The sequence below is a fragment of the Balaenoptera musculus genome, chromosome 1 (assembly GCF_009873245.2).
Source record: "Balaenoptera musculus isolate JJ_BM4_2016_0621 chromosome 1, mBalMus1.pri.v3, whole genome shotgun sequence".
NCBI classification, from domain to species: Eukaryota; Metazoa; Chordata; class Mammalia; order Artiodactyla; family Balaenopteridae; genus Balaenoptera; species Balaenoptera musculus.
Genome location: NC_045785.1, coordinates 39,413,363 through 39,426,248, shown reverse-complemented (window position 1 = coordinate 39,426,248; position 12,886 = coordinate 39,413,363). Strand labels below are relative to the sequence as shown.

Sequence of the window (12,886 nt, the reverse complement as noted above, 5' to 3'; positions counted from 1 at the left end):
GAGGGGAGTCTGGAGTGACGGGCTGGGTTTCAGTCCCGGCTCAACCACACCCCGGCTGTGCCACACTGGAGGTGCTTCTTGAATAATCTGATCTCAGTGTTCTACCTCTAAACATGTTAATAATAAATTCTCCCTAGCTGTTTTTTGGCTATTTCACAAGGCTCCTGAAAGAAAATGGGTATGGCAAGGTGTGGGGGATGAATGTGGACTGTGCCAGTGGACCTCGGGAAATCCAGCCCCAGACATGATCCAGAGCACAGCAAAAGGTCCTAGGCTGGGCGTCAGGGAACAGGGAACCCACTCTGCCCCCAGCTCGCCATGTGGCCTTTGGGCAAGCTTCATCCTACCTGTCATGGACCCGTGTCTTTTCTCCTTTTCCATGTGAAGAGGGCATACGAAGAGATCAGTGGTTCTCAAACGAGGCTCCAAGGCACCTGTGGGTTCCACAGAGAAGCACTGGGAGCCTGTCACGGGGTGGGGGGTGTGGGCATTGAGCCGGCGGGACTTCAGGTAAATAGCCTGCCTCCTTTACCTCAATGAGGGAAGTTCCCATTTCTATCTGCTACACATTTTGAGTTCCAAGTAAGTTTCCTCTGGAAAACCATAACAACAAAAAAGGATTCCATGGCTACAAAAGGTTTGAAAAACTGCTGGGCCCTTCTAGCTCCAATCAGGGAAGGTTTAGGTCTAACTATTTTCTTCCAAGCATTTATTCCACACTTACTACATGCCAGGACTGTTCTCAGCACCCTGCAGACTGTAACGTGCTTCATTCACTAGAACACCTCCCAGCTCCACGAGGGCCACATGACTGCAAAAATGACTCCATGTGTCTAAGAGGGTCCGGGGGGCATTTCCCCCCCCCCCCGAGCCGGGTCTTCTGGGCGCCTGAGCCGATGACCTCAGCACAGGCCAGGTGGGGCCAGCGCTGAGAAGCAGCAGGGCAGGTGTGTACAGCGCAGGGTGTGGTCACAGGAAGTCTGTGTGTCCCAGCCCCCAGAGGAGGAGGGAGCTCCAGCCCGCCTGGACGCTTTCATCCCAGGCATCTGCTATGCAGGAGGAAGTGCCTGTTGCCTTAGCGATGTCCACGGCAACAAGGCCCCTGCCTGCTGCGATCCATCCCCAGCCGCCCTGCTGCCATCGACACCCTGCGCCAGGTGGCTGCAGATTGGATTTCAGGGGTGGTGGCCAGAACCTGGAAGCCTGGAGAAGGCCCGGAGGTGGGGTGGTGGGGCCTGACCTCATCTCCAGCCAGCTCATTATGGGAAGCAGGCTGGGCTGCCAGAGCTCAGTGCAATCCAGCTCTCCTGCCCGCCCAGAAACAAAAGTGGAAGGGGATGGGTGGAGGTGCTCTCACAAGCACAAGCTTGGCCCAGTCGCCCAAGACAGTATTTTAGCTAGACTTTGTGTACCTATTACCTGAGCTTTTTTGTTCAGATTATGTGTTCTGGAACCACGTGGCTAATGCCACTTGGCGGAAACTTCTGCCACGTGGTGGCAGCGTGCCCCAAGTGCAGACAGAATGCCAGAGTTCTAGGGGCTAGTCTGAAGGGCTTACTGAGCAAACTTGAACTATGAATTGACCACAGCAGGTGTCAAAGCACCGAAGAAAGGATGGGTGACACCCTCTACCAGGCACAGTGCTGAGTTCTGCCAATGCAAAAATAAATAGGATGCAATTCCTGTCTTCAAGCCGCTCATCGCCTAAGGGGGGAGACAGGTAGCTAAAATGCATTTACAATCTATTGTTCACGTCCTGCTGGAGGGAAGCAGGGTGGGTCCCTCATCTCTCGCCACAGCTGTGCTGTGAAGCATTTACTCACATGTCTGGACCCAGCTGCAGGCAGGCAGGCAGGCTCAGTGGGCTCAGCTGGGCTCACTTGCTTGTCTGGGAGCCGGCTGGCTGTCTGCCGGACTGGGACCGCCTTGGTGGGACTACGCAAACAACTGGGCTCTGCCATGCACGCCTCTCACCCTCCAGCAGGCCAGCCTGGGCTGCTCTCAGGGCAATGTGGATGTGTAAAAGACAGCAGCACATGTGTAACGCTTCCTCCATTTGGCTACGGAGGCTTGTCATGCTGGCCTCCATGTGTAATGCAGCAAGTCCAGAGTCAGAACGTGAAGGAGCTACAGAGTTCCATGGCCAAGGGTATGTATATAGGGAGGGGTTAAGGTTTGGGGCCATTACTGTATCACTCTGCCACACAGGGAGACCGTGGGAGCTCTGGGGAGGGGCCTCACCCAGCCCCCAGATGGTCAGAGAAGCTTCATGGAGGAGACATCTGAGCAGACCCTGGAAGGCCAAGTCTCGATTTGCAAGTGGAAAACAGAGGCGGGAGGTTTCTCATGCACAGGGAACAGCATATACAAAGCACAGAGACAGAAGACTGCTGAGTAGTTCAGCATTTGGAGACACAGGGACTGGAAACGAGGTCACTGACCACAGCAGCGGCCAGGCCGCTGCCTTGCAGGCTCCAGTGAGGAGCTAGGCTTTTATCCCCTGGGCAGGAGGCATCCATGAAAGTTTTGAGCAAAAAAAGAAAGGTAAAGTCCATCAGATTTGTGGTTTTAAAGGATAGCTGTGGCAGAAGAATATGGGATAGGTGGGAAGTGGGGTGGGGGGGAGTCTGCAGAGAGGAGCATGGGTTGCAGTGGACCCAGTGAGAGAGGCTTGGGCCTGAACTGGTGTGGACTAAGGCTGGGGGTGTGTTATCCAAGACAGTGTGCAGACAGGATGAACAGGGCCTGAGGACTGCCAGGGAGGCTGGAGCTGGGGAAACAGCGAGGACAGGTGGCCCGAGACCACCTCCTGGCGTTTTGCACAGGAATTGCAATTGTTTTTCCCTCTATTTGTGCTAAATAACCCACTGACTGGTCAAGCTCCTCCCTTTTGTTGGCCAAAGGAGTCTGGGATGCATAGCTGTGTGAAGCTGGCTCTAGTCCCAGCCGTGCAGAATTGGCCACTTCCCCTCCCCTCTTGGGCTTCAGTTTCCCCATCTAAAATGGGACATCTTAGATCATCTCTCAGGGCCTTGTGCCTTGGGCAGGGCATGTTCCATTAGAGCCACGGTCTTCAAATGCCAGAAGCAATTGGACCGCTAAAGAGGTTCCCAGGGAGCCTGTTAAAAATACACATCCTGGGCTCCACCTCAGAGATTCCAATTCTGGAATCTCTGATATTTTTGTGTAGCACTCCAAGTGATCCTGATGCCTGGCAGGTCTGGCTGGGCACAGCTGTGTCCCCAGGGCCTGGCATGGTGGCCCAGAGCACAGAGGGACTGGAGGAAACACGTGCTGAATGGCAGCATGGATCTGACTTGGGGGCTCAGCTCCTAAGGCCTTTGCCTGGTGTGAGGATGGCTTCTGGAGGAGGTGGCATTTGGGTTGGGCCTTGACATCTAATGGGCTTTCTGGTTTTTTGTTCATTTGTTTGTTTTGCTTTGTTTGGGGGTGCTCTTGATTCCAAAATGAGTCTGTGCTCCTTCTAGAACTTATCTAGGCACTCGAGAAGAAAGGAGTCAAAAGAAAAACTCACCCATCATTCCAAAACCTGGACACAACTATTATTAGATAAGATATTGATGCCCAGAGCAGTACTGGGGACCTGTGAGGGCAAAGGGCTGGAGATGAGAGCAGGTTGAACGTGGTGAGAGCCCAGTGAGTGAAGAGCGGGAGACATGGAACACTTGGGCGGTGCCAGCTGTTGTCAGGCCCCTCCCATCTTTTCACACACTCTGTTTCAGGCCTGTTGCCCCAAAGTCCAGCGGGAGGAGGGCCGGTTCTGGAGGGGTCAGGGGCCTCAACCAGGGTCCCTGAGCACAGCCCTGACGCCTCTCCTCCCTCTGCACAGGTGCTGTTTGCCCTGAACCAGACCCTGCTGCAGCACGAGAGTGTGCGGGCCGGGAGCTTGCAGGCACCCTACACCACCGAGGACCTCATCAAGCACTACAACTGCGGGGACCTCAACGCCGTCATCTTCAACCACGACACATCCCAGGTGAGGCTCCCTTCCCCCAGGCGGGCAGCCTCCGGGACACCAGTTCCCAAGGCCAGGCCCATAGGAAGGCATTTATTAGACACCTACTGTGTGCCAGGCGCAGGCAATCATCTCTCCAGCCATGGTAAGCAGGAGCTTTGGCATCCCTGTTTTATAGATGGGGGAAACTGAGGCTCAAGGACGGGAAGAGACTTGCCCAAGGCCACACCACTTATTAGTTGTTATCAAGTTGTCAAGAGCAGAGCTTGAGCCTGATGTGTGTGACTCTGGGGCCTAGACCCTGGAAGCTTTGCCTGTAAGAACAGGGAGGCCTCGTTGAGGCTTCGTCCAGCATCTGGGGAGATTAAAGCCCAGAAAAGGTAAAGCTCACAGGTGCTCAGAGCTTGGGCTTGAGTCCAGCCCAGGGCTCTCTGCCTCGATTCGAGTCCTAGAGGAAAGATTCCCCCCAGGCTGGGCAGACAGTGAGTGGGAGCCGAGGAGCTGAGCATGGCTCCACCAGGCCTCCCGTTGCCCTCGGGATAAATTCCAAGATACTTCGTAGGCAGTCAAGGCCCCCTCTCCATGTCCTACCCTCCATGGACCTCATCACAGCCCAGGTCCCCCGCCCCAAAGACCTCATTTTGCTGACCTCTGCCACTTGTAGCACTTCCCCCATGCACCTTGCCCTTTCCCACAGCTTTGCCTTGGTTCAGGCTCCTCCCTCCCAGTTTCCTCCCACTCGGGCCGTGGTCCAGCGTCATCTCACCTGCGAAACCGCCCTGACACCCTGGGTGGAGTTAGATTCTCTCCCGGGCACCTCTAGGCCCCCTGTGCTTTCTGTGTCTGGTGCTTGATTATCCATTCATTCAAGAGGCAGCTGAATTAGTCAGAACAGGCCACCTCCCCGCTCAGGACACTGAATGGCTCCCGATTTTTCTCAGGATAAAGCCAGAGTCTCTGTGATGGCCTGCGTGGTCCCGTGGTCTTTCCCCAGCCTCCACCCCGTGTCCTCTGCCTCTCCCCCTGCCCGCCACATGCCACTCCAGCTGCGCAGGCCTCCCTGCTGACCCATGAGCCCACCCACACACTTCGCCTTTGCACTGGCTGTTCCCTCTGCCAGGAAGGCCTTTCCCCAGGTGTCACCATGGCTCACCCCCTCTCTGCCTTCAAGACATAATGCAAATGTCATCGTCTCAGTGAGGCGGGCCCTGACCCCGGCTAGAATTGCAACCTGACGCCCCTCCCGCCCCCGCCAACCTGTCCCCTTTACGATGCTCCACTTTTCCTCATGGCCTTTATCATCTTCTCGCGTACTTATATATCTTGATTCATTGATCAGTCATTATTTATTGTCTGTCCTTTCCCACTACAGCATAAACTCCCTGAGGGCAGGGTTTTGGGTCTGTTTTATTCACTGATAATTGGCTAGAGCAGCGCCTGGCACAGAGCACGACTCAGTAGATATTGGATGAATGAAGGAAATAGTTTTTAAATGCCAGGCACAGTGCTATGGAAAGGGATATGGTGGGGCGCCAGAGAGAGTTGCCCTCATGGGGCTGAGGGTCTCATAGGGAAAAAGGGGAGATTCAACAAGCGACTGCACCAAAGCATGATCCTTTCTACGAGGGGGAGTAGAGGATGCCCTTGGAGCCTGTGGCAGGAGCAGGAATTTAGGTGGGCTTGGGGGTAGGTGTGGGGCAGGGCTGGGGAGAGAAGGAAAGACTCCTGAAATAAGAGAGGTCAGAGAAGAACCTGAATTGGCCACAGACAGGAGGCAGAAGAACATTCTGGCAGAGGAAACCACGCAGACGAGCTGGAGGCAAGAGACAGCAGGAGGAGGGGTGAGAGTTTGGGCTGGAGGCATAGCCAGGGACCCCGCTAGACCCCAAGCTCCTCAAGAGCAAGGGTGTGCTGTCCACTCTCATCGCTCTGCCCAGCACAGGGCATGGCACAGAGCGAGTATCAGTGAGCAATGCTGCACGGGCACACGCAGGCGTGTGCGGTGCTTGGTGCAGTGCAGAGAGTGAGGGAGAGGAAGGATGCGGAGGCCCTGCACAGAATGCTGGGATTCCGGCTGCCCTGACTCTCTTTGGTAGAGGAGAGAGGGAGGAGGACCCTGGCAGCACGAGGCTCACAGGCGTTTCACCAGCCATCCACCCACCCTGTGACAGAGCCTAGCACCGCATCCTCCGCTGGGCAGAGGCTGGCGAGCCCTGAGCGGCCAGGGAGCTGTGTGCCTGAGGGGTACCCGTCACCACTCAGGATGGCCTGGCCGTGACATGGCCAGGCTGGGGAGAGTGGTGTGCAGGACAGGGCCCTGGCCACGGAGGGCAGGACGCTAAGCTGAGAGAGGGAAGAATGGGGTGACCCCGGGGGATGACAAGTTCAGATTTCCTTTGCACGGTGTCCAGAACCATTGGCGTGTCTCTGACAGGTGAACTACGTCGGGGGTCTCCTGGCAGTGCCTGTACTGAAGTACAGCAGAGGGCACAGGTAGACTGGCCCACCCAGATTAGAATAGCAACCCAGGGGTGCACAGGCTGAGTCTAGCCCTCAAGGGAGGGACTAGGCAGCCCCGCCCCCAGACACAGACAAGCCTAGTGTCAGGGCAGCAAGGCTAAATCCAGTGCCCGCGTGCTAACAGAGAAGGGGTCTGCGGCTGGAGGTCTCGACGTCACAGGGGCTGGAGGGGGCAGTCACCGCCTGCAGCTGGGGAGGGCTGCAGGTGAAGGTGGTACTGGACCAGGCTTGAGAGTAGAGTCCGGCCAGGTGTGGACAAAGGCAGGGGCCGGCAGGCAGAGCGAGCTGCGTGGTAGGGGCACAGGACAGTGGGAGGTCCTGAGGAATGATCTGCAAAGCAGACGGCAGATCATATGGGGGTGAGAATGTTCACTGAGGGGCCGACACCCTGGGGTGTTTAAGCCAGACAGGGACGTGGTCAGAAAGATGCCTCCGACTGCAGTGCCGAGGCTGCTGGAGCAGCCTCTGGAGGCCGGGGCCGGACAGATGCAGGGCCCAGGATGATCATACTGGCGGACAGGGGCCAGGCACACCTCACCCTTGGTCGGCTTCACCTCATCCCCCCTCCATCTCACCTTCAGAAATAGCTGAGGCCCTGGCCTCCCGCAGCTCTCCGGTCACTAGCACTGTCAGTGCCCCCAAATCAGCAGGGTGATCCAAAGGCCCCTCCCCTGGGAAGCCCTCTCTGAACCCCCAGCCTGCGTTAGGTGTCGAATAGCCATATATATTTATTGTCCATACTCAGACACTATTGAGAGTAAAAGGTCAAATGTAATTGAGTCAGAATAATTCATAGGCGTGCAGCAATCTACCGTAGCCATGAACCTGGATTGTCTGGAACAAACCAAGACACGTCACCCTATTAGGAGCCTCCTCCAGGCTCCCACATCCCTCACTGCCCTCTAAAACATGTGTGCCCCAGTGTTCTGATCCCCACTGGCTGTGAGCCTCAGCCAGGGCAGCAGACTCTGTCTAAGGGTTATCTGTGGCCTCCTAGCTGGACACAGGGCTGGACCCATGGAAGTTCTCAGAAGGTGTCTGTTGGATGGACAGGATAAAGAGAAGGGATGAGGACATTGAGGTTGTGACATCAGCAGACCTGAGCCCTTGACCACTAGACCTGACCCAGTCCTGGTCGAGGGTCAGGGGAGCCTCACCGCCCCACTCCAGCTCTGCCTGGCCCATCTTCTCATCACTCCATCTTGGACCTATCACTTTAGGGTCCTGGGGACCCGACGTGTCCTCTTTAAAATGTTATCGTACGTCCTGCACTTGAACTTGTTGCAAGAGATTTAAGACTCCCAACAAGTCTAATCACATCATTAATTTGCTTCCATCCAGCCAGGCCTCATCCTTGGCGTGGAGCCAGGAGCCATCAGCATGAAACATGCAGAGAATGTCAGCCAGCTGCAGGGGCAGCCCAGGGAACCCAGTGGCTAGCCCAGCGTCTTTGTGGCTTTGACATGGACCTTTCTAGTTCTTGTTCTTTCTTTTTTTTCTTTTTTTCAAGCTCCCTAAAGATTGAATGGAGATTCATCATCCACAAATGCACACTCATGGTCAGGGACCTGAGGAGGGAGGGCTGGACACATCACAGGGAGGAGGCCTCTGCCTGGACCCTTGGAAGAGGGGAAGGGAAGCAGAATGCTGCCTTCAGGCTCTCTGAGGGTTCTGACGGCCATCTCTCTGTCATCTCCATCTCTATCCCCTGTCCAAGGCCACCCTTCACTGTAGCCCCTGCCATCAGAGGGGAAAGATGACGCAGCCAGCCCCATCCTCCAGGCTAGTTGTACAAAGCTGACGTTTAGTCACGACTTCCTTTGTGCCATGCGCTGTGCTAAGCACTTTCCAAAACTGATCTTGTTTAATTCCTATAACAATATATATAACCCCTACGTGACCAATTTGGAAACTGAGTCTCAGAGAGGCCAAGTAACTTGTGAGTTACAGAGGCCACCCAGCTGGTAAGTGGCAAAAGGAGGATTCCAGCCCAAGCTGACCCAGTTGTCTGACTTCAGGACTCACATTCACAACCTCCAGAGCTGCTGCCTGCGAGCCCGTCCATTCATCCATGAATCCACTCGTTGAACAAATATTTATTTGTCGGTGCAACATCGTCCCACGTTCTCTTCCATACCCAAGGAATGGAGAGAAGCCTGCAAGGGCCAGGTTTCCAGAAATAACCCTTCTGAGTCATAGCCTCTCTTGTGCTCCTCCCCCACTCAGAAGCCCGCAGTGTTTCCTATAGTGGCATCAAGTCCAAGTGTGTCCTGTTTTATCAGGGCTGCCAAGCATCCACTCCATGGTTAGGGGAGGGAGTAAGAACTCTATTCCTTCATATATCCATTTGCCAAACAGTCCCCAAGCACCAACTCTGTGCTGGCCCTGATTGGGCACTGGCAGAGCTGCTGCATACAGCTACCTAGGTTGTGCACTGCTCAAGTTTAGGGCATACCGGTCGTATCATTGTCTTGCTCATCCCAGAACAGCGTATCAGGCCTTTCTGGCAGAGAAGCCCCTCTCACTCAGGGAATGCCCTGGTCCTTGGCCAACAGATAGCAGAGGCAGATGTCCCAGCCTCCCCAGAGTCCCTCTGGGTTCAGCCTCCGTTGATGCCTCCATTTTCCTCAGAAAGAGGGCTGAAAACTCGTCAGTGGCTCTAGAATCCATGTGGCTGGGCTAAAACCTTCAGGAAATTAGTCTCCTCATGCTAGACTCTCCATCTGGCCAGTTCAGAAGTCAGCTAGGCCTTGTGTTTTGTGCTTTGGGCCTGGGTTGGTGAAGACAGAGTGGTGAAGGGGGCACCCCTTGTGAGCAAGGGCTTGGAGGTTAGAATCACACTGGTGGATTGTGGGGAAAGAGCAGGTATTCTTACTCATGGCCTCAGGGTCCTCAGTGGTCCATGGCTTCCTCTCCCACCCCACCCACATGCTGAAGGCCACAGCACTGGAGCAGGTTAGAGAGGAAACATGTTGGGAACGGAAGAACAGGAGGAGGTGATGTGGTGAGGAGGGACGGCACATCTTTATGTTCAAGGCTCCAGAAACCTGTGCTGGGCACCTACTTTGTGCCGGGCAGCAGGGGCCCAGGAACGACAGAGGTGCTGTCCCTGAACTCAGGGAGCTCTCTGCCTCGTTCAAGGACACGTCAGAAATGCTGGCCCCAGGCCATGCGGCTGAGTGTGGACATGGGGCCAAGAGCTGGGAAATATGGATAGCTCCAACCCAGGTTGTTGAACAAGCCACTGTTATGGAAGGAAGCCTTGGTCCTGGAGTTGAAATTTTCAAGAAGGGATGGAGGGTTTCGGTTACGTCCTGAGCAGCGGTGGAGCTGGGCATGCAGAGATAGTGGTGGCAACAGAAGGTGGCCAACCACGGCTGATACACTGGGAGAACCAAAGGTTATGACCCCTCCTCTGACCTCTGTAGGGTGGGGTGGGCTGAAAGGTGTCCACGACAGCACCCATCATCTCATGCAATCCCCCGCAATACCATCAGCCCCATCTTGTACATGAGGAAACCTGGACTCAGAAAAGTTAAGTAACTTGGCCAAAGTCACACAGCATCAGAACAAGGCCTGAAGCCCAGGTCAGCCTTTTTGCTACACAAGGTAGACAGCTCAGCTGACCTTCCACACCTGCTTGCTGAACCAGATTCCCTGTACGTGCCAGGGACAGGGTCAGTGCTACAGTGAGATCCTCCCAGGACCTCTGTGTCCGGAAGCCGAGGTTCAACAAGGCAGAGACGCGGGAGTGATACGTGTGTGAGGGTGGCGTCCAGGGCTCTAGCCTGGCTCTGCCATTTAGTTAGCTGTGTGGCTCTCCACCTGTCTGGATCTTTCGCTCTTCTTTCTTTATTTGTGATACTGGGATAACAGCAGTCATCTCAAAGCATCTTGGAACTGATGAAAAGCATCAATTACCTGAATAAAGGTAAGTTACCCAGCCCCACACTGGGCTGTGTGTGTTTATTGGAAGCCACTCCGCTCCAGGAAGAACTGAAGGCAGCAGTCTCTGTCTTGCCTTTACAGCTGCCCAACTTTATCAACACCACCCTTCCGCCGCACGAGCAGGTCACGGCCCAGGAGATTGACAGCTACTTCCGCCAGGAGCTCATCTACAAGAGGAATGAGCGGATGGGGAAGAGGGTCATGACTCTTCTGCAGGAGAACGAAGACAAGATCTGCTTCTTTGCCTTCGGAGCAGGTTTGGGCCGGAGTGGGGAAGGGATTATTTGCCAAATCCTTAAGGGCTGGGAGGTTTGCTGGACCCTCTTCTGAGCTCTGCTTCATAAAGGGAAAAGCTGAGGCCCCGAATGAGTAGGAAAAGCCACATGGTGTTCAGCAGAGCTGGGATCCAAAGCAGGTCCCCTGCTTCTGGTCAAGGGATCTTTTGTGACAGTCCCCATGGACAAGGGCAGTGACCACTGCCAAAACCAGGATAACTTCTGTGGCTCCTTCATGCCCCAGGAGGCCATTCTGAGAGCCCAGAACTGAAACCAGCTCCCAGTGTCCAGCCCAGGCTCGGGCCCACCCCTCAGAGCCAAAGCCACGTCAGTGAGGGCCACGTGGCCCAGTGGGGAGAAGGCGGCTCTGGCATCCCACAGCCCTGGCTCTAAATCCCAGCCCAACCCCCTGCAGACTGCATGGCTTCGGAGGGGACCTCCTCAAGGGCTCAAGTCCCTCCTCTATGAATGGGCAGTGATAACAATAATTATGTGATGAACTGAAAAGACCTACCTTGTAGAATAGTTGCAAAGATTCGTACCACATAGTAGGAACTCAAAACGGCAGCCACAATGATCGGCATTATTATGATGATGACAGTTAATACAAATTTTATCATCACCATATGGACCATGACCTTGATGCTCCTTCTGGGGCTCTGGGAAGTCCAGACACGCAGGCACAGGTACAGGACTTGCTAAGTGTCTCTCTGCCTGTTCCTCTCCTGCTTCTTCTCCCTCACTCTGTCTTCCTTTCTCCATGGCTGTCTCTCCTGATGTCCACCTTGGGACCAAGATACTGCATTTGCCTCCTTTATTTATCAGCTTTTGCTCCGGAGCTACAATGACAAACGTATTTCTCGCTCTCATTGCTTGCAATTTGGGCTGAACGAATTCACCTCCTGTTTTGTGAGAATTAAATGAGGTGGTTGGCGGGCGTCGCACCCGCGGGCGTTGTGCTCGCTGGGGCTGTCCTCTCTCTGCCCTCCCTTCCCTGCCCCGCTACCCACACGCTGCCTGCCTGCGTCAGGCTGAGTTAGATCAAGCCGAGCAGCCTGTCTAACGCAGAAGGGCCTGTATGGACATCCTGATTCATAACAGGGCATGTCCACTGTTGGAGGTCTGCCTCACCCACCCCCCACTACTCAACCCCAAATACTTCAAGGGCAAGATCCAGGGTTTGTGTGTGTCTGCACCTGTCTTCCCTCCCCTTCAGCTCTCAGCACGGCAGAGGCGTATGGGAGGGCCTCAGAAAGGCAGGACCTCTGGGACAGCCTCTATGAGACCACACCTGCAGCTGGACGGAGACTTCTGGGCTCACGCTGCAGCTGTGCCACGGCCTGATGTGGCCTCTTCCCTCCCCTTTGGCAGCCTCAGTTCACTCATCTGAGCAGAAACAGCCAGGACTCACTTGGGCCATCCGCGATTCTAGGAGCTATTCAAACAGACTTCTGAGAAGAGCGGGGTTCCTGTAGGGGTGGGAGGGGCTACCTGAAGGAGCCAGTAGCGAGAAGCAGGACTTTGACTGCAGGACACCTGCTGGGGACCTGGCATGAGTCAGAACAGATCTGGGGACCATGCAGGGAAGTAAGTGCTCCCCAACACGCACTCTCCCTCACTCACCATCCCAGCAGGCTCCCCAGCCCTCCCTCCTATGGGCATCTGGGCAGTGTATCCTGTGCTAAAACGGCCCACAGCTGACCACAAAAGGGGCACCACTGGGAGCTCAACTAGCCCCCAGGCTCCTCCCCTAGCCTAAGACGAGCCCCTAGAGAGCCCGGTCACTGACGGAGGCCAGTAAGGGATCCAGCATTCTGCGCGCTCTACCTGCCCCACCTGCTCCAGGGCTCAGGACCAGTCACCCAGGGGCTGGGGGTAGCTAATACCTGCTTCTTCCTGTGGGTGTGGAAACAGGAGAGCATAGAGACAAAAATCACAGTGGCCCAGGCAACCACTGACACTGAAACCCCAAGTACACCGCCGCATAAATGTCCACTCAGGCACCAGGCCAGCACGCAGGCCTCCTACCCACCTCCAGTTTCTTCCCCATCTCTGAAATCCAGCTGATTCCTGGTCAGTTTTTATTTTTGTTTCTGTTTTTTTTTAACGTCTTTATTGGAGTATAATTACTTTACAATGTTGTGTTAGTTTCTGCTGTATAACAAAG

General features: G+C 55.1%; 1 protein-coding gene across 6 annotated transcripts in view; it reads left to right on the top strand.

The window, feature by feature from the left end:
- Window positions 1–12,886, top strand: part of TRABD2B (TraB domain containing 2B) — a 221,134-nt gene that overhangs the window by 172,688 nt on the left and 35,560 nt on the right. For 4 of the 6 annotated variants that reach the window (XM_036827027.1, XM_036827013.1, XM_036827045.1 and 1 more), the window contains exons 3-4: window positions 3,851–3,997; window positions 10,526–10,700. In XM_036827027.1, the coding sequence (XP_036682922.1) occupies window positions 3,851–3,997; window positions 10,526–10,700 (322 nt within the window). The remainder of the gene's footprint in view (window positions 1–3,850; window positions 3,998–10,525; window positions 10,701–12,886) is intronic. The other 2 variants (XM_036827037.1, XM_036827020.1) reach the window with 1 other exon arrangement.